The sequence below is a fragment of the Salmo trutta genome, chromosome 26 (genome assembly GCF_901001165.1).
Source record: "Salmo trutta chromosome 26, fSalTru1.1, whole genome shotgun sequence".
In the NCBI taxonomy this organism is placed as follows: Eukaryota; Metazoa; Chordata; class Actinopteri; order Salmoniformes; family Salmonidae; genus Salmo; species Salmo trutta.
The window spans coordinates 39,946,988-39,968,984 of record NC_042982.1 but is presented as its reverse complement, the minus strand read 5'-3'; the positions used below and the strand labels follow the sequence as shown (position 1 = coordinate 39,968,984).

At 43.4% G+C, this 21,997-nt stretch overlaps 1 protein-coding gene across 1 annotated transcript in view; it reads right to left on the bottom strand.

The window, feature by feature from the left end:
- Positions 1-21,793, bottom strand: part of LOC115163913 (1-phosphatidylinositol 4,5-bisphosphate phosphodiesterase eta-1-like) — a 118,459-nt gene extending 96,666 nt beyond the window's left edge. The window contains 2 exon segments of the mRNA XM_029716112.1: positions 3,440-3,551; positions 21,630-21,793. Coding sequence (XP_029571972.1) covers positions 3,440-3,518 — 79 coding nt within the window. The 5' untranslated portion in view covers positions 3,519-3,551; positions 21,630-21,793.
- Positions 21,794-21,997: the final 204 nt, after the last annotated feature.

The following is a 21,997-nucleotide window of genomic DNA, read 5'->3' as shown; positions in this document are numbered from 1 at the left end:
GTAATCTATGAACAGCATTCTTACATAGGTGTTCCTCTTGCCCAGATGTCCAGTGTGATTGTGATTGCGTCGTCTGTGGACCTATTGGGGCAGTAAGCAAATTGGAGTTGGTCTAGGGTGTCAGGTATTGTGGAGGTCATATGATCCTTGACTTGTCTCTCAAAGCACTTCATGATGACGGAAGTGAGTGCTACGGGGCGATAGTTATTTTGCTCAGTTACCTTAGCTTTCTTGGGAACAGGAACAATGGTGGCCCTCTTGAAGCATGTGAGAACAGCAGACGGGGATAGGGATTGATTGAATATGTCCGTAAACACACCAGCCAGCTGGTCTGCGCATGCTCTGAGGACGCGGCTAGGGATGCCGTCTGGGCTGGCAGCCTTCCGAGGGTTAAAATGTTTAAATGTTTTACTCATGTTGGCTGCGGGCCATGTCAGTGGCACTGTATTGTCCTCAAGGCAAGCAAAGAAGTTGTTTAGTTTGTCTGGGAGCAAGACGTCGGTGTCCACGACGGGGCTGGTTTCGCAGCCATCAATCCACGGTTTCTGGTTGGGGAAGGTTTTAATAGTCACCGTGGGTACAACATCACCGATGCACTTGCTAATAAACTCGCTCACCGAATCAGCGTATACATCAATATTGTTGTCTGAGGCTATCCGGAACATAACCCGGTCCACGTGATCGAAGCATCTTGAAGCGTGGAATCAGCGTTGAACAGACCTGAGCACAGGCATTTCCTGTTTAAGTTTCTGTCTATAGGCTGGGAGCAAGAAAATGGAGTCGTGGTCAGATTTGCCGAAAGGAGGGCGAAGGACGGCTTTGTATGCGTCGCGGAAGTTAGAGCAGCAATGATCCAGAATGCTGCCAGCCCGAGTTGCGCATTTGATATGCTGATAAAATGTAGGGAGCCTTGTTTTCAGATTAGCTTTGATAAAATCCCCAGGTACAATAAATGCAGCCTCAGGATATGTGGTTTCCAATGAAGTTCTTTCAGGGCCGTCCAGGTGTCGGCTTGGGGAATACACGGATGTGATTATAATCGAAGAGAATTCTCTTCGTAGATAATGCGGTCGGCATTTGATTGTAAGGAATTCTAGGTCAGGTGAACAAAAGTGTTGTTATGATCACACCACGACTCGTTAATCATAAGGCATACACCCCCGCTGTCACGCTCTGACCTAGGAGAGCTGTGTTTTCTCTATTTAGCTAGGCCATGGTGTGATAGGTGGGTGGGCATTCTATGTTTTGTGTTCTATGTTTTGACCGGGTAGGGTTTCCAATCAGAGGCAGGTGTCTATTGTTGTCTCTGATTGGAAGCCATACTTAGGCAGCCTGTTTTTCTTTTCTTTTTGTGGGTAGTTGTTTTCCGTTTAGTTGTGAGTACCTGACGGAACTGTCTGCTGTCATTTTTGTTTAATTTGTAAGTGTTCATTCTTTCATTAAACATCAAGACAAACATATTCCACGCTGCACCTTGGTCTACTCATTTTGACGCCTGTGACACCCGCCCTTCTTCAAACCAGAGAGATGTTTGTTTCTGTCGGCGCAATGCGTGAAGAAACCGGGTGGCTGCACCGACTCTGATAACGTATCCCAAGTGAGCCATGTTTCCGTGAAACAGAGAATGTTACAATCTCTGATGTCTCTCTCTGATGTCTCTCTTGTTGTCAAGAGACTGGACATTGGCGAGTAGTATACTCGGGAGCGGTGAGCAATGTGCACGTCTATGGAGCCTGACCAGAAGACCCCTCCGTTTGAGTTTATTTTATTTTTACAAGGACAGTGCACATTAATCAACGTTTCAGTAAAAGTGCCGGTTTTAGCCTGCAGGCTAATTTTCAACCGCAGTCTCTGGGCAGGTCTGCTCCTTCTGCGGCACCGTTGTTTTGGGTCGCCTACTGGGATCTGATCCATTGTCCTGGGTGGTGGTCCAAACAGAGGGTCCACTTCGGGAGTCGTATTCCTGGTCGTAATGTTGGCAAGTTGACGTCGCTCTTATATCCAATAGTTCTTCCCGGCTGAATGTAATAAGACTTAAGATTTCCTGGGGTAATAATGTAAGAAATAATACATAAAAAAACAAAATACTGCATAGTTTCTTAAGAACAAGAAGCGAGGCGACCATCTCTGTCGGCGCCATGTTGAAGAATGATAGGCGCCATGTACTCTGTCTGTCTGTCTGTCTGTCTGTCTGTCTGTCTGTCTGTCTGTCTGTCTGTCTAGGTGTTATGTATGTCTGTCTGTCTGTCTCTGTATTAGGTACTGTCTGTCTGTCTGTCTGTCTGTCTGTCTGTCTGTCTGTCTGTCTGTCTGTCTGTCTGTCTGTCTGTCTGTCTGTCTGTCTGTGCAGATCGATGTGTCTGTTCTGTTTGAAAACGTCCCCTGTTGCCCCGTCTATAACCCTTGAAGACAATGTTTTTCAGTATTCTTTTCATATTCATTTAACTGAAGTGGGAGTAAATGCAGTGGGATGTTTCTCTGAGCAGCAAATGTTCAGCCGTACCAGTCTTCATCAGGTTGACCTTTCAACATCTATTCAGACCAGACTAACTTAAAGGACGTCCAGCTAATCAATGATAATCAACTGATGGGCATGAGACGTGACAACCAGCAGACAATGCTTTGCCCTTGAGTTGTTCAACCCTGGGGCACCTGGGTTTAGGATTTAACCAAATGATGCATGACCAAAGTCAAAACCCCACCATTAAAGCAACCTTACCTGTCAATATAAACACACACAGTCTATTTCTTCTCCTCGCTCCCTCATCGGTGAGCTGTCTTCCTATGCAAACTTAGAATAGATCATAACCTAATTATTCCACTGTGAGGGCCACCTGTGGCTCTCTGTAATAACCAAAGTGTGTCACACACTCTCTCCTCAAATATACAGACGCCCCTGCAGGTTGTTATTTTGATGCTCTCAATGGTGCTGCAGGGTTTGTTACATTACCTGGTGAATTGTCATGTTGTGCCATTTAGTGTTTTCCTGTCTTAGTGATGATGGTTGGTGATGACTCTTGGGCTCCGTGTAATGCGTTATAGTATTGCAGAATGAACTGCAGAGCCGCAACAGCTGAGGCATATCGCCCCCTTGTGTTCCATTAAGTTAAATACAATTTAATAAATAAATGTTTTGCCATCACCCACGTAATCTCTCTTAATATGATCACTCTGTTGTCGCAGAGAACTCTCCTGGAAGCAGGAAATGTATTTGAGGTTTAAAAAGGCTTCTAAAGTTTGTAATTTCCACTAAAATGTATGACTTGATTTACCCTAATGAAAAATGTATCAACCCCTACAAAAATAGCCATTAATCATTATGCACGTAATAATTTACATTTCCTGTTACTACAAGATTATTTTCCTGCTGTGAGAAACTGGTCAAAATAAGATCTGATATCTATGTGTGTGTGTGTGTGTGTGTGTGTGAGACACTCACCATGAAAGATGCTGTTGTCTGTGAGGAAGTGGTGGCAGTACCGCAGCTCTCCTTTCCTGTTCACAACCCAGGAACTCATGATGGATGGATGATGGAGGGTGCAATGGGAAGCCTGTGAAAGAGGAGAAAAGACTGAGGCTCAGTGGGTCTGGACACAATACAGTTCACCACAGGCCTAAGCTTTCTATCTAGGTTTCTTCCTTGGTTCCTGTCTTCTAGGGTGTCTCTCCGAGCAACTGTGCTTCTGCCTCTGCATTGCATGATCTTCGGGGGTTTTAGCCTGGGTATCTGTAAAGCACTTTTACATGAGCACAACTGCTCATGTAAAAAGGACTCTATAAAATCTGATTGATTGATTCAACTAGTGTAGCATGCTCTTGAGTCACTGACATTACTTTGTGTGGAATAAGACACCACAGACATGACATCTCTTGGTGTGATGTGATGACGCACAACAGCATTTAGAATGAAATACCACTTTCAACTATAGAGCATAAAGTAAGGACTACCACCCCTGAACTCTGGTCTAGACAGACTCCTCCTCTTGGGTCAGCTGACACCAGACACCCCAGCCTGTCAGGAGCCTCTCCTGAACTCTGGTCTAGATAGACTCCTCCTCTCAGGTCAGCTGACACCAGACACCCCAGCCTGTCAGGAGCCTCTCCTGAACTCTGGTCTAGACAGACTCCTCCTCTCGGGTCAGCTGACACCAGACACCCCAGCCTGTCAGGAGCCTCTCCTGAACTCTGGTCTAGACAGACTCCTCCTCTCGGGTCAGCTGACACCAGACACCCCAGCCTGTCAGGAGCCTCTCCTGAACTCTGGTCTAGACAGACTCCTCCTCTCAGGTCAGCTGACAACAGACACCCCAGCCTGTCAGGAGCCTCTCCTGAACTCTGTAGACAGAGGCTGTAAATCACAGGGCGATAGACCAGGAACAGATGGGAAAACAAAGAGGAAGAGAGGAGAGGAAAGATGAGAAGAGAGATGGGAAAGGACTGAGGGTTAAGGGGAGCAATGGAAAAACAGTGTGTTAGAGTGGGGGGGGACATGAGAGGGAGAAAGGGATATGAAAGATGAGGGGAGGTAGAGGAGAGAATTAAGGATAGATCTGTGGGTAGAAGACTGAAGTGCCTTTGAACGGGGTATGGTAGTAGGTACCAGTGGCACTGGTTTGAATGTGTCAAGAATTGCAACGCTGTTGGGTTTTTCACACTTCTCCTATTTTTTTGTTGCACGTCGCATGTAATATAAGTGGTATCGATGAGTCAAAATCCACAACTAATTATTGTTTTCTGACACATTCATCACATAGCCAGCCACGCAGAGTTGTGACGCATTGTAGGACTAGGCTATTAACTGTGTGTAGATTGACAACTGAACAGCAAGTGTTGACTAATTAATAAAAGATGTCGAACTAACTGAATAAAGTCAATTTTTCTATATCCATTTGCCGTTCATAATTCATGCAACGGGTTTATATGTCCATGGTATCACTTCGGGACAAAGTGAACCAAAAGATTTCCTAGATTTTCTTTTGTACGATGTTGGGGCTTGCCTGACAGTGACGCTAGAGTGAGTGACACTTGTCTCGTCAGTCAGTGTAGCCTATCGAATCGTATTGGTGAGAAAGCCGTTCATTTGGCTCTCCAATTTACTTTGGGTACTGGTAGAGACCTATGTTTTTGGCAATTATCTGCAGATTAATTATGAAAACATCCGATGAAGGAACAATAGGTAGTGGAGAATTTCATTCTGGTCCAAATATGATAATTGAGGCCCTCCAGGAATTCAGGCATTAAAATGGAATTCAACATTATAAAATAAATGGTCTGGACTGGGGTTGGAGTTGAGAGGAGACTGACAGAACGGGAGCTGGTCTGGACTGGGGTTGGAGTTGAGAGGAGACTGACAGAACGGGAGCTGGTCTGGACTGGGGTTGGAGGTGGGAGGAGACTGACAGAACGGGAGTTGGTCTGGACTGGGGTTGGAGGTGAGAGGGGACTGACAGAACGGGAGCACTATATAAGTGATCCAGTCTATAGGTGAGCCAGTCTATAGGTGAGCCAGTCTATAGGTGAGGCAGTCTATAGGTGAACCAGTCTATAGGTGAGCCAGTCTATAGGTGAGCCAGTCTATAGGTGAACCAGTCTATAGGTGAGCCAGTCTATAGGTGAGCCAGTCTATAGGTGAGCCAGTCTATAGGTGAACCAGTCTATAGGTGAACCAGTCTATAGGTGAGCCAGTCTATAGGTGAGCCAGTCTATAGGTGAGCCAGTCTATAGGTGAGCCAGTCTATAGGTGAGCCAGTCTGTTGGTGAACCAGTCTATAGGTGAGCCAGTCTATAGGTGAGCCAGTCTATAGGTGAACCAGTCTATAGGTGAGCCAGTCTATAGGTGAGCCAGTCTATAGGTGAGCCAGTCTATAGGTGAACCAGTCTATAGGTGAGCCAGTCTATAGGTGAGCCAGTCTATAGGTGAGCCAGTCTATAGGTGAGCCAGTCTATAGGTGAGCCAGGCTAAAGTAGCAGGAGATTAGGGGTGGTCTGGACTGGGGTTGAAGGTGAAAGCTCACTGCCCTGTTTAACTGCTCCACTGTGACAGAGACATGACAGGCTAGAGACAGGAAGTTGCTAATGACTCCCACACATGTTTAACCTGCGTGTGTTTATTCTGATATGGTAAACATGTGTAGATGACTAGTACTGCTTCCCCGTGTATATAGCCAAGTTATGATTACTCACTGTGTATTTATTATTACGTGTTATTACATCTCTAGTTTTCTCTCTGTATTGTCGGGAAGGGCCCGTAAGTAAGCATTTCACTGTTAGTCTACACCTGTTGTTTATGAAGCATGGGAGAAATACAACTTGATTTGATTTGAGTTTTATGATAGAAGACATTTTGTTTGTTTGCTATTCACACCACCTTCCATAGCTTTATAATTAGGCTAGTTTTTGGCCAATATCAGAATTTATAAAAACACATATATGGTTCTTTGTTTGCAAGGGTTTATTAAGATGTATCTAATATAGCCCCTACAATATCATAATATCTATCCCTGTGGACTGTACAACTGTGACATCCAAACACTGATCAAATGTGAAAAATAAATTACATTTACACGAGCACATAGATGAAACAGTGAAATGTTGCCTGGCTCTCTCTCCTCTCTTCCATAAAGAAAAATAGCATTGTCAGATCTCGTATAGGAAGCTAATATAAATCTGCCACATATACTCCGTACTCCATCTGTAACTAGACAGAGAATGGCTGTTGCTGAGATCCACGGTGGCTTGGCCCAGGGGGGTATTAATGGACATGAGTGTGTTGTCATGCTGTGGTAATGTGAACATGCCTCTCCTCTCCTCTCTGTAACCCAAGCCACCCACTCAGACATGGGAGGGCACCTAGCCCAGGGGAACACAATCTGCTCCTTCCTGTCCAACGGGGTAGTGTGAAAACCTGCCCTCATAAATAAATGCAGTCCTACCAGTTGTCCTCTCATTCTGAAGGCCCACAAGTGTCACGGGACTGGTCTGAAGGTAACCCATACAAATGAATGGAAGTATGGAGATATATATAGATATTAAACCTTCATCTGAAGGTAACCCATACAAATGAATGGAAGTACAGAGATATACTGTATATAGATATTACACCTTAATCTGAAGGAAACCCATACAAATGAATGGAGATTAGATAGATAGATAGATAGATAGATAGATAGATAGATAGATAGATAGATAGATAGATAGATAGATAGATAGATAGATAGATAGATAGATAGATAGATAGATAGATAGATAGATAGATAGATAGATAGATAGATAGATAGATAGATAGATAGATAGATAGATAGATAGATAGATAGATAGATAGATAATAAACCTTAATCTGAAATTAACCCATACAAACTAAAATTCCAAAACAAATGGCTAAATGATCCATGGTATTACCATCTTAAAATAATTCCATATGTTAGCTTAGTACCCCCCCCCCCTCCCCCTTGGAGGTTAAGGAGAGAGGGATCAGGGAGAGAGGTATGGGGGTTAAGGAGAGATGGATGGGGCAGAGAGGAATGGAGGTTAAGGAGAGGGAGATGGGGAGAGAGGGATGGGGTTAAGGTGAGATGGATGGATGAGGCAGAGAGGAATGGAGGTTTAAGGATAGGGAGACGGGGGAAAGAGGGATGGGGTTAAGGAGAGATGGATGGGGGAGAGAGGGATGGGGTGTAAACTCTTAAATGTAGGGTCCTCTAAATAGTATTTTAGTATTATAGCATTATAGTATTTTTGAATTAAAATGTTATAGTATTTTGAACAGACTCTTTCATCGCTTTTGGATAAAAATTGTATCTCAGAAATGTAGACTGGCGAAGATATCAAGACTGGCGAAGGTATCAAGACTGGCGAAGATATCAAGACTGGTGAAAGTATTAAGACTGGTGAAGGTATCAAGACTAGTTGACTAGTGGAGCAAGTCCCCACTCTACCGATTCAAGTTCCCCGTGAAAGCTGTTTCTTGGCCATCAACCAATCTCTTTACATGAGTGACCAAGAGAAGGATGAGGAGAATAAAGGGGACTGCAGTACATGATCGTTTCGCAAGACTCACGCCCAGTTACACTTATAATGCATATGTGTCTTCATTATTTTTCCTGCCAATAGTTCTTATTAATGTGGGACCAATACCTTTTAGGCTTATTCAATGTGTAATGGCAGTGGTATTACCCCATTTGGACACTTTGGCGAGGTTGAAAAGACACTTGGATGTCCCCTGACACCACCACAATGTTTGAGAGGTTGATTTTGCAGAAATTGTGTTTTTATATTAACCATGAACTTTTAGGCATATTCAATGTGGAATAGCAATGGAATAACCTAATTGACATACTTAGGACACATTGGAGAGGTTGAGTGGACACTTGGAGATGTCCCTTGACCACACCTGACACCCCTGACTAAAGCATCTGTCAAGTTCTTGTTGTTGTGCCTATCAATCCCATTTTTCCCCAGAAGTTTTTGACTTGTTGTGGAAGGCATCTGATGTGTTTCCAGCTCTATTCATCAATAATTGACTTACAGCTTGTCCATTCAAGATGAATTCAACAAATAAAAATAAAACAATTACTTTGTGTGTGCTTGATTGTATGTCATCTGAACTGTGCCATTCCTATCTATGTTCTGACCATTTCCTTATAATCTCCCAGATGTTTTCTTTCTAATGATACCAAGTTTATGTATGTCCTTATCATAGAACTGCTCATTAAAAGCAATTTTATTTCACCTTTATTTAACCAGGTAGGCAAGTTGAGAACAAGTTCTCATTTACAATTACTTTTGGGTCAGTCTATTGAGGTGGAAATGTACATTTTTGCCATTACTTTTAAGAGGTCAAAAGAGAGGGTGATGGTCAACCTCCTCTGGCTGGCCATCAGCTGTACACACCACAGTTCTAGCATGATATGATATCAGATCCTCTGTGATGTGGCAGGAAAAGCCTGAGGTAGTGTGGTGCATCCCTATTTAACTTCACTGTCAATCAGTGACTGTGGTGGGCACTATAAACTCTTTGATATAACCATCAGTGAGCGTCCACAGAGTTAGACTGGTCAACGATTGACAGGGTATTATATAATCTGTTTCTCTTTTTACGCTACTCTTTGCTTACCAATAGCTTTTTCTATACTAGAGGGGGTTTTCTATACTAGAGGTTTTTTTTCTATACTAGAGGGTTTTTTCTATACTAGAGAGGTTCTTCTACACTAAAGGGGGGTTTCTATACTAGAGAGGTTTTTCTATACTAGAGAGGTTTTTCTATACTAGAGGTTTTTTTCTATACTAGAGGGGTTTTTCTACACTACAGGTGTTTTTCTATACTAGAGGGGTTTTTTCTATACTAGATGGGTTTTTCTACACTACGGGGGGTTTTCTATACTAGAGGGGTTTTTTCTATACTAGAGGGGTTTTTCTACACTACAGGTGTTTTTCTATACTAGAGGGGTTTTTTCTATACTAGATGGGTTTTTCTACACTACGGGGGGTTTTCTATACTAGAGGGTTTTTTTCTATACTAGAGGGTTTTTCTACACTACAGGGGTTTTTCTATACTAGAGAGATTTTTCTATTCTGTTTTCACCTCATTTCATTCTCATCTCTCCTCAGTCCTGTCTTTCTATTTATATTTCACACACACACACGAATGCTAAAGTGCTTCTGATTTCATCCCAAACTGAAACACCATCTGTGGTTTTTGAGATAACTCAATAAATCAAAAGGTGATCGATCGGCTTTGCCAGCACTCAGTCCAGCGTCGTTAAATGTGTCTGTGTGTCTAAATTAGATTGTGTGTAATTTTGATGTGCAGGCCAAAGAGAGCATCTGTCTCCCTTGAGTATGTGCTCACACACACACACACACACACACACACACACACACACACACACACACACACACACACACACACAGATTCTCAATTGGATTGAGGTCTGGGCTTTGACTAGGCCATTCCGAGACATTTAAATGTTTCCCCTTAAACCACTCAAGTGTTGCTTTAGCAGTATGCTTAGGGTCATCGTCCTGCTGGAAGGTGAACGTCTTATCTGACCAGAGTACCTCCTTCCATATGTTTGGGGAGTCTTCCACATGCCTAGCTTTTTTCTGGCCACTCTTCCGTAAAGCCCAGCTCTGTGGAGTGTACGGCTTAAAGTGGTCCTATGGACAGATACTCCAATCTCCGCTGTGGAGCTTTGCAGCTCCTTCAGGGTTATCTTTGGTGTCTTTGTTGCCTCTCTGATCAATGCCCTCCTTGCATGGTCCGTGAGTTTTGGTGGCAGGTTTGTTGTGGTGACATATTCTTTCAATTTTTTAATAACGGATTTAATGGTGCTCTGTGGGATGTTCAAAGTTTCAGATATTTTTTTATAACTCAACCCTGATCTGTACTTCCCCGCAACTTTGTCCCTGACCTGTTTGGAGAGCTCCTTGATCTTCATGGTGCCGCTTGCTTGGTGGTGTTGCAGACTCTGTGGCCTTTCAGAACAGGTGTATATATACTGAGATCATGTGACAGATCATGTGACACTCAAATAAAGTCCATCTGTGTCCAATCTAACTAATTATGTGACTTCTGAAGGTAATTGGTTGCACCAGATCGTATTTAGGGGCTTCATAGCAAAGGGGTGAATACATATGCACGCACCACTTTTCCGTTTCATTTTATTTTTTGCAGATTTTTTTAAACATTGTTTTCATTTCACTTCACCAATTTGGACTATTTTGTGTATGTCCATTACATGAAATCCCCCCCAAAAAATATTAAATTACACGTTGTAACGCAACAAAATAGGAAAAACGCCAAGGGGGGTGAATACTTTCGCAAGGCACTGTACAGGGGGCACCGGTGCCTAGTCAGTGTGCGGGGGTACAGGTTAGTTGAGGTAATATGTACATGTAGGTGGGGGCGAAGTGACTATACATAGATAACAAAAAGCGAGTAGCAGCAGTGTACAAAGGGGGGGTCAATGTAAATTGTCTGGTGGCAATTTTATTAATTGTTTTGCAGTCTTATGGCTTCGGAGTAGAAGCTATTGAGGAGCCTTTTGGTCCTAGACTTGGCGCTCCAGTCCTGCTTGCAGTGCGATAGCAAAGAAAACAGTCTATAACTTGAGTGACTGCAGTCTCTGACAATTTTTTTTATTGGCTCTCCTCGGACACTGCCTATTATCTAGGTCCTGGATGGCAGGAAGCTTGGCCCCAGTGATGTACTGGACCGTTCGCACTACCCTCTGTCAGATGCCGAGCAGTTGCCATACAAGGCGGTGATGCAACCGGTCAGGACGCTCTCGATGGTGCAGCTGTAGAACCTTTTGAGGATCTGGGGACCCATGCCAAATCTTTTCAGTCTCCTGAAAGGGAAAAGGTTTTGTCGTGCCCTCTTCACGACTGTCTTGGTATGTTTGGACCATGATAGTTTGTTGGTGATGTGGACACCAAGGAACTTGAAAATCTCGACCCGCTCCACTACAGCCCCGTCGATGTTAAGGAAGGGTTTCGCATGCTCTCATGTCGTCCCAAGTCCAAAACTTCCTCACCTCATGTTCACGCTGCTTGGTCCCTTGCTGGTGGGATATTATGTCACGGACGTGTGGAGTGACGGACCAAGGCACAGCGTGATTAAAGTTCCACATATTTATTTAAGCGAAACTTCCAAACAAAAAGAAACAAACAATCAATGAACCATGACATCAGAGGTGCAACATGCACTAACTCAAAACAATATCCCACAAATACAGGTGGGAAAAAGGCTACCTAAATATGATCCCCAATTAGAGGCAACGATTACCAGCTGCCTCTAATTGGGAACCATACCAAGCACACCAACATAGAAATAATAAACCTAGAACACGCCCTGACCTACTATACCATAGAGAACCAAGGGCTCTCTACGGTCAGGCCCTGACAGATTAAGGGTGAATTTGTGTATGAGAGATATATTATGTATGACATACCTAAAAGCAAGTGATCGCTACGTGCACATGTAAGATCAGGGATATTGCCTCTGCGTATTGAAACAGGTCAGATCAGGGATATTGCCTCTGCGTATTGAAACAGGTCAGATCAGGGATATTGCCTCTGCGTATTGAAACAGGTCAGAACAGGGATATTGCCTCTGCATATTGAAACAGGTCAGTATTGTGGTGAAATGGAAGAGGAAAGCCTATGTAACTATTGGGACCTCGAAGAAATAGAGAATGAAACTCATTGTATCCTCTATTGCCCTTTCTACCACAATATAGGATTGCTCTTATTCCAGAAAGCACAACAGATATAACCTGGAATTATGTAGCTGAGCGATGAGGAGACAGACCACCAGATATGCCCTGGCATTATGTGGCTGAGTGATGAGGAGAAATTGAAATGTTTTTTTGTCCATTGTGTATTTCCATTTGCAGAATATTTAGATAAAGCCTGGAATAAAACAAAAGGGGATACCTATAATTAAATTGTAAAAATATTTAGCTTCTATGTGGTTAATGGCAGGTGTGTATTCAGATAATGTATTGGCTTGTCTCCCATATGAATATTCTCTTTATGTCAAACTGGGTTGAAGTGACTTTTCTTTCTTTCTTTTTTATCTGTATTTATTTGTCTGTATATGGTATGTATTTATGTATGTATATAATTTATCTACGTATATTATTGTACTGCTCTAGGGATTTAATTATTTTCTGGATAATCTTATTTACTATTAGGTATTGATTAATTTATTTAAAATAATAATACATTTACTCTTTATGTGATGCGCAATGCAGAGAACGCCGGAAGAAGAATGATCACTGAAATATCACAGTCAATTATTGTAATGTTTGTTTATGTGTCAATTAATCCCATAAGGGATGGGTTGCCAACTGGCAATTTGACATAAAAATAAAATGTCATTCATTCATTTTTTTTCTTTGTTTTTTGTACCCCTTTTTCTCCCCAATTTCGTGATATCCAATTGGTAGTTACAGTCTGAAACTCCCGTATGGACTCGGGAGAGGTGAAGGTCGAGAGCCGTGCGTCCTCTGAAACACAACCCAGCCAAGACGCACTTCTTTTTGACACAATGCCCACTTAACCCGGAAGCCAGCCACACCAATGTGTCAAAGGAAACACCGTACACCTGGCGACCGTGTCAGCGTGCACCGCGCTCTACCCGCCAAAATGCACGATGGGATAAGGATATCCCTGCCGGCCAAACCCTCCCCTAACCCGGACGACGCTGGGCCAATTGCGCGCCTCCCCCATGGGTCTCCCAGTCGCGGCCAGCTGCGACAGAGCCTGGACTCTAACCCAGAATCGCTAGTGGCACATTCATTCATTCATAAAATGTAATTAACCACTCGAGCCACTGCTTGTTCACCCGCTACCATCCAGAAGGCGAGGTCAGACAGGTGCAATAAAGCTGGGACCGAGAGACTGAAAAACAGATTCTATATCAAGGCAATCAGACTGTTAAACAGCCATCACTAGCACATTAGAGGCTACTGCCTATAGTTATAGACTAGACATCACTGGCCACCTTAAAGAATGGAACACTAGTCACTTTAATAATGTTTACATATCTGGCATTACTTATATATGTACAGTTGAAGTCTGAAGTTTAAATACACTTAGGTTGGAGTCATTAAAACTCGTTTTTTAACCACTCCACAAATTTCTTGTTAACAAACTATAGTTTTGGCAAGTCGGTTAGGACATCTACTTTGTGCACGACACAAGTCATTTTTCCAACAATTGTTTACAGACAGATTATTTCACTTATAATTCACTGTATCACAATTCCAGTGGGTCAGAAGTTTACATACACTAACAGGCTGACCACACCGCTCGCGTGCACGACTGTTGCAAAATAAATTTAGAAATCTATGTTATTCAATTATTGCACCAACACTGCTCGCGAGCGCCAACGAGCGCCTACGTTGCCAAGGGCTAAAATAGAAATTAATTCTATTTCTGAAGCAGATCGCGCTGCAAGTCCTGCCTCTCCCATCTCCTCATTGGTTTATAGAAGCAGGTACCCACGTGCCATTTCCTCATTGGTTATACCCACGTGGGTGACTGAAAGACGAACAAGGTCAGTGGCGGTAATGCACCTAATTTATGAAAGGTGCCAATTGCAATATAAAGTCAAGAGAAGAAAAAGCCTGGAAGGAAGACAGATGACTACAAACGATTCGGTTGACCGTTTTATGTGTGGATTAATTGGCGTAGAGGACCTTGTGCATTTCAGGTAAAATAAATAATGTTTATGTCCCAGGCCAAATTAGCTAGCAACAGCAAGCTAGCTAAATAGGACAAATTAGATAGCAAGTGCAAGCTAACTAGCGAAATTACCATAAATGTTTAATGCTTTTCGACCTGTCCCCAAATTAATATAATTGGTTCAGAGTTTGTTTTGATATTTTAACCTGCGTGTCGTGATCACGTTTAGTGTGGGAGGACAAAATAAATGTATGCATGATAGCACACGTGCGCAGCCGGTTTGGGTCCCGTGTTAGTTGACTGTGCCTTTAAACAGCTTGGAAAATTCCTGAAAATTATGTCATGGCTTTAGAAGCTGCTGATAGGCTAATTGACATCATTTGAGTCAATTGGAGGTGTACCTGTGGATGTATTTCAAGGCCTACCTTCAAACGCAGTGCCTCTTTGCTTGACATCATGGGAAAATCTAAAGAAATCAGAAATCAGACCTCAAAAAAAAATTGTAGACCTCCACGAGTCTGGTTCATCCTTAGGAGCAATTTCCAAACGTCTGAAAGTACCACATTAATCTGTACAAACAATAGTATGCAAGTATAAACACCATGGGACCATGCAGTCGTCATATCGCTCAGGAAGGAGACGTGCTCTGTCTCCTAGAGATGAACATACGTTGGTGCGAAAAGTGCAAATCAATCCCAGAACAACAGCAAAGGACCTTGTGAAGATGCTGGAGGAAACGGGTACAAAAGTATTTATATCCACAGTAACACGAGTCCTATATCGACATAACCTGAAAGGCCGTTCAGCGAGGAAGAAGCCACTGATCCAAAACCAACATAAAAAAGAACACTATCCCAACCGTGAAGCACGGGTTTGGCAGCATCATGTTGTGGGGGTGCTTTGCTGCAGGAGGGACTGGTGCACTTCACAAAATAGATGGCTCATGGGGAAGGAAAATTATGTGGATATATTGAAGCAACATCTCAAGACATCAGTCAGGAAGTTAAAGCTTGGTCGCAAATGGGTCTTCCAAATGGACAATGACCCCAAGCATACTTCCAAAGTTGTGGCAAAATGGCTTAAGGACAACAAAGTCAAGGTATTGGAGTGGCCATCACAAAGCCCTGACCTCAAGCCTATAGAACATTTGTGGGCAGAACTGAAAAAGCGTGTGCGAGCAAGGAGGCCTACAAACCTGACTCAGTTACACCAGCTCTGTAAGGAGGAATGGGCCAAAATTCACCCAACTTACTGTGGGAAGCTTGTGGAAGGCTACCTGAAATGTTTGACCCAAGTTAAACAATTTAAAGGCAATGCTACCAAATACTAATTGAGTGTATGTAACCTTCTGACCCACTGGGAATGTGATGAAATAAATAAAAGCTGAAATAAATAATTATCTCTACTATTATTCTGACATTTCACATTCTTAAAATGAAGTGGTTATCCTATCTGACCTAAAACAGGGAATTTGTACTATGATTAAATGTCAGGAATTGTGAAAAACTGAGTTTAAATGTATTTGGCTAATGTGTATTAAACTTCCGACTTCAACTGTATATACTGTATTCTATACTATCTATTGCATCTTGCCTATGCCGCTCTGTCATTGCTCATCCATATATTTATATTTATGTATTCTTATTCCATCCCTTTACTTAGATTGGTGTGCATTAGGTAGTTGTTGTGGAACTGTTAGATTACATGTTAGATATTACTGCACTGTCGGAACTAAAAGCACAAGCATTTCACTACACCTGCAATAACATCTGCTAACCATGTGTATGTGACCAATACATTTTTATTTGATATAGTATGTATAAGCTGGAAATAGAAGCCTAAGTATTGTTGACCATTAGTTTACTCCAATTAGGGGAGGGGTAGTAGGGTAATGGGAATGTAATAAAGAAGGAAAATATATATTTAACAAAATAATATACAGTACCAGTCAAAAGTTTGGACACACCTACTCATTCCAGGGTTTTTCTTTATTTTTACTATTTTCTACATTGCAGAATAATGGTGAAGACATCAAAACTATGAAATAACACATAAGGAATCATTTAGTAACCAAAAAAGCGTGAAACATTTTATATTTTTGATTCTTCAAAGTAGCCACCCTTTGCAAGGCACACCTGTTAATTGAAAAGCATTCCAGGTGACTACCTCATGAAGCTGGTTGAGAGAATGCCAAGAGTGTGCAAAGCTGTCATCAAGGCAAAGGGTGGCTACTTTGAAGAACCTAAAATAGAAAATGTATTTTGGTTTGTTTAACACTTTTTTGGTTACTACATGATTTCATATGTGTTATTTCATAGTGTTGATGATGCCTTTACTATTATTCTACAATAAAATAAAGAAAAACCCTTGAATGAGTAGACGTGTCCAAACTTTTGAATGGTACTGTATATTCCAGTCAAAATGTTGGACACACCTACTCATTAAAGGGTTGCTGCAGTTTCAACACCTCCACTCTGTAACACTCCCCAGACCCCCCTCTAACCTCCTGACCTAATGCTCTCCATGTCACTCCTATCAGCTGAAGTACCACTGAGTTAGCATGGCCTAGTCTGTACCTCTGGGTTTGCTGGGGGGGGGGGGGGGGGTAATGTTTACTGCTGTTTATTGTTTATTTCACTTTTGTTTATTATCTATTTCACTTGTATGTTTCCCATACCAATAGCCCTTTGAAATTACATGTAATTTAATTGAGAGAGGGAGAGGGGAGGGGAGGAGGGAGGGAGTTGGTCAGACCTGGAAATAGATCTGTGGTTGACCTTGTGATCCTGACCACCCTTCAGTACAGTAAAACTAGACAGACTGGTTGACCTTGTGATCCTGACCACCCTTCAGTACAGTAAAACTAGACAGACTGGTTGACCTTGTGATCCTGACCACCCTTCAGTACAGTAAATCTAGACAGACTGGTTGACCTTGTGATCCTGACCACCCTTCAGTACTGTAAATCTAGACAGACTGGTTGACCTTGTGATCCTGAACACCCTTCAGTACTGTAAATCTAGACAGACTGGTTGACCTTGTGATCCTGACCACCATTCAGTACTGTAAATCTAGACAGACTGGTTGACCTTGTGATCCTGACCACCCTTCAGTACTGTAAATCTAGACAGACTGGTTGACCTTGTGATCCTGACCACCCTTCAGTACTGTAAAACTAGACAGACTGGTTGCCTCCAACAATTTAACCAATGTGCTGTTGTCCTTGGTCTGGGATTTCTGAGACTACTGTAGGAAATTGAACAAAAAATAGTTTAATCCTTATTCCATCTGAAAGTCGTCTCTGTAGTCAGAAACACACAACTTATTCAACAAAAGACAACCAGAGCAAGGTCATACACTGTCAGAATCCAGCTGTCTCAGTTCATCACTGAACATTGATCATCTCTGTGTTAGTATTTTTATAAACATCCCAAATGAGGCCAGAGAGATGAAAAGAGGGCCTTGTATGAGACGACTGGGCAGTGTTTAGGAAGAGAGAGCAGACACTGGGCAGTCTTTAGGAAGAGAGAGCGGACACTGGGCAGTGTTTAGGAAGAGAGAGCGGACACTGGGCAGTCTTTAGGAAGAGAGAGCGGACACTGGGCACTTTTTAGGAAGAGAGAGCGGACACTGGACAGTCTTTAGGAAGAGAGAGCGGACACTGGGCAGTCTTTAGGAAGAGAGAGTGGACACTGGGCAGTCTTTAGGAAGAGAGAGTGGACACTGGGCAGTCTTTAGGAAGAGAGAGTGGACACTGGGCAGTCTTTAGGAAGAGAGAGTGGACACTGGGCAGTCTTTAGGAACAGTGAGTGGACACTGGGCAGTGTTTAGGAAGAGAGAGTGGACACTGGGCAGTCTTTAGGAAGAGAGAGTGGACACTGGGCAGTCTTTAGGAAGAGAGAGTGGACACTGGGCAGTCTTTAGGAAGAGAGAGTGGACACTGGGCAGTCTTTAGGAAGAGAGAGTGGACACTGGGCAGTCTTTAGGAAGAGAGAGTGGACACTGGGCAGTCTTTAGGAAGAGAGAGCGGACACTGGGCAGAGACACAGAGAATACACACACACACAAACACACACACTGACTGACTGACTGACTGTCCTAATACTCCTCTCCTCTCACACTGTGTATTTTAAAATCTCCATCTTTCACACACACAACCACAGACACAGTCTCCCTACTGTTCACACACAACCACAGACACAGTCTCCCTACTGTTCACACACAACCACAGACACAGTCTCCCTACTGTTCACATTATTGTCTGTCTCGACTGACACACTACAGCAGTGGACCCACAAAGAAATGGGTTCACTTCAACCCAATATCTACTCCTCCAGTCCTCTCCTCCTCCTTTCCCACACTAATCCATCTCTACATTCATCTACTCCTCCAGTCCTCTCCTCCTCCTTTCCCACGCAAATCCGTCTCTTCATTCCTCTACTCCTCCAGGCCTCTGAGAGAAATAGTTAAATTATTCATTAGGACTCACTATACTAACAAAGATATTGTTTGCACTCCAACCCTACACCCAGCAAACTGAACTACCCAGAGTACTCCACTCCAACCCTACACCCAGAAAACTGAACTACCCAGAGTACTCCACTCCAACCCTACACCCAGCAAACTGAACTACCCAGAGTACTCCACTCCAACCCTACACCCAGCAAACTGAACTACCCAGAGTACTCCACTCCAACCCTACACCCAGCAAACTGAACTACCCAGAGTACTCCACTCCAACCCTACACCCAGCAAACTGAACTACCCAGAGTACTCCACTCCAACCCTACACCCAGCAAACTGAACTACCCAGAGTACTCCACTCCAACCCTACACCCAGCAAACTGAACCACCCAGAGTACTCCACTCCAACCCTACACCCAGCAAACTGAACTACCCAGAGTACTCCACTCCAACCCTACACCCAGCAAACTGAACTACCCAGAGTACTCCACTCCAACCCTACACCCAGCAAACTGAACTACCCAGAGTACTCCACTCCAACCCTACACCCAGCAAACTGAACTACCCCAGAGTACTCCACTCCAACCCTACACCCAGCAAACTGAACTACCCAGAGTACTCCACTCCAACCCTACACCCAGAAAACTGAACTACCCAGAGTACTCCACTCCAACCCTACACCCAGCAAACTGAACTACCCAGAGTACTCCACTCCAACCCTACACCCAGCAAACTGAACTACCCAGAGTACTCCACTCCAACCCTACACCCAGCAAACTGAACTACCCAGAGTACTCCACTCCAACCCTACACCCAGCAAACTGAACTACCCAGAGTACTCCACTCCAACCCTACACCCAGCAAACTGAACTACCCAGAGTACTCCACTCCAACCCTACACCCAGCAAACTGAACTACCCAGAGTACTCCACTCCAACCCTACACCCAGCAAACTGAACTACCCAGAGTACTCCACTCCAACCCTACACCCAGCAAACTGAACTACCCAGAGTACTCCACTCCAACCCTACACCCAGCAAACTGAACTACCCAGAGTACTCCACTCCAACCCTACACCCAGCAAACTGAACTACCCAGAGTACTCCACTCCAACCCTACACCCAGCAAACTGAACTACCCCAGAGTACTCCACTCCAACCCTACACCCAGCAAACTGAACCACCCAGAGTACTCCACTCCAACCCTACACCCAGCAAACTGAACTACCCAGAGTACTCCACTCCAACCCTACACCCAGCAAACTGAACTACCCAGAGTACTCCACTCCAACCCTACACCCAGCAAACTGAACTACCCAGAGTACTCCACTCCAACCCTACACCCAGCAAACTGAACTACCCAGAGTACTCCACTCCAACCCTACACCCAGCAAACTGAACTACCCAGAGTACTCCACTCCAACCCTACACCCAGCAAACTGAACTACCCAGAGTACTCCACTCCAACCCTACACCCAGCAAACTGAACTACCCCAGAGTACTCCACTCCAACCCTACACCCAGCAAACTGAACTACCCAGAGTACTCCACTCCAACCCTACACCCAGAAAACTGAACTACCCCAGAGTACTCCACTCACATTACACTGTAATCACTTTACCCTCCCACAAACACATGCACATATACACAGACACACAACAGATCCCTGTGACAATGAGAAGACTGTTTACTTATTCACGAGGGGCATTCCTTTCCTGTGCAAGTGGGATTATTTTCCCTTGAGTGAGAAAGAGGAAGGGTTGAAGGGAGTTACACAGACACACTGTCCATCATCCTGTCACCACAAGTGTCCAGGAGACAGACAATAACATTTGAGTGTGTTTGATGTTCTGTACACATTCAGACCTAGATATAATCTGCACCGGTGTCTACCTCAATGTCCTAGTAAAACAACACACACAACACAAACATATCCTATAACAAACACAGGTGCTGTCAACATTGTTTAGGTCAATATCATCACTGTGTCAGAGGAAGAACCATGCGTGACCAGGACAAGCTGACTGAAGCATAACCGGACTGGCACCCAGGCTTGGCCATCTGATCCCTGTAGTGGAGCTGCCGTGCCTGATAGAGGAGGGATACGCGTGGGGAGACTGGGGGTACTGAGCGCTTCATCCTTTTACTTTAATGGGCTGTTTTATTGCTCCTGATCTTTAGGACTCTTCGTGTGGCACTTTGACCAAGCGACTCACTGAAGAGTGAGTGTAAACAGAGTGCGTCCCGGGACTATAGCGCAGTTTATGATTAACAATTATAACGGCTCGAACTTTATGGCTTTTTTTTAAACTCAGAAACAAATAAGTAACTGACTCTAGAACTACCAGAGGCGGGTGAACGCGGAATTCCAAATTATTTTTAAAATGCATAAAGCACTTTCACAACTTTGGTTTGTATCAATATTGCAGATTAATTAATGATTTTCATGTCACATGATTCATATGCCTTCAATGCTCACTTAATTAGGCTGTTTGCGCAACAAAGAAAGAACGTAGCCTAAAATGTGTAATAGTAAAAAGATAAACACAGCCTAATCAAAAACTTAAAATGTAAGAGACGCAATAAAGTTTTCATAAATATCCTATTGTAGTGTCTTTCTAATAAACGACAAAACTGTTATTATGTTTTAACTCCTTAGGCCTATTAAGACACATTGTGACAAAACATTGGACAGATAGCCTATTCAAAACATAAGACTGCCATTGTTTTATGTGGTAGCCACAGTAGCCTAACAAAACACAAGGGCAGACGCATTGGTCAGCAAGTTCACTGGCTCCTTCTACTGTAGCCTTCTGGCGCCAGCTCATCTCATGAAAACAATCTGGCAACTTTAACATTGTCAACGACAACATGGTCACTTGACGTTGTGCCAAGAACACATGCAACATATGCCACATAGATTTTTTTCATAAAATGCATCAGCTAGTCCAACAAATAAAATAAATAGGTACTTACGTTAGTCCGATCTTACCAGAATCAACTCCTAATAAAATATGAACAAATATTGAACAAAATATTATTCCTTCAGGTTCCTGTCTTCCATGTCATGAAGCACATCAATAATATCCTGTTCCCCTCTAGTTGCGAAGGGAGTGCCCAACTGTCCTGAGCAAGTCCCTACGGCCACCAGCAGCCGAGTCCCCATTCAAACCCGTAAGTACATTTAGAGACCAGGCAGCGTGTGAAAACCCGGAAAGGATCTCTTGGAACGGGTTCCTGAAAATTCTCTCTGCTGCCCTTGGTCGCTGATGGGGGCTACGACTGCACACGGAATCCTACTCTGATCTGTCTTAGAAATTGAAGCTCAAGAAAAAGACCACAAA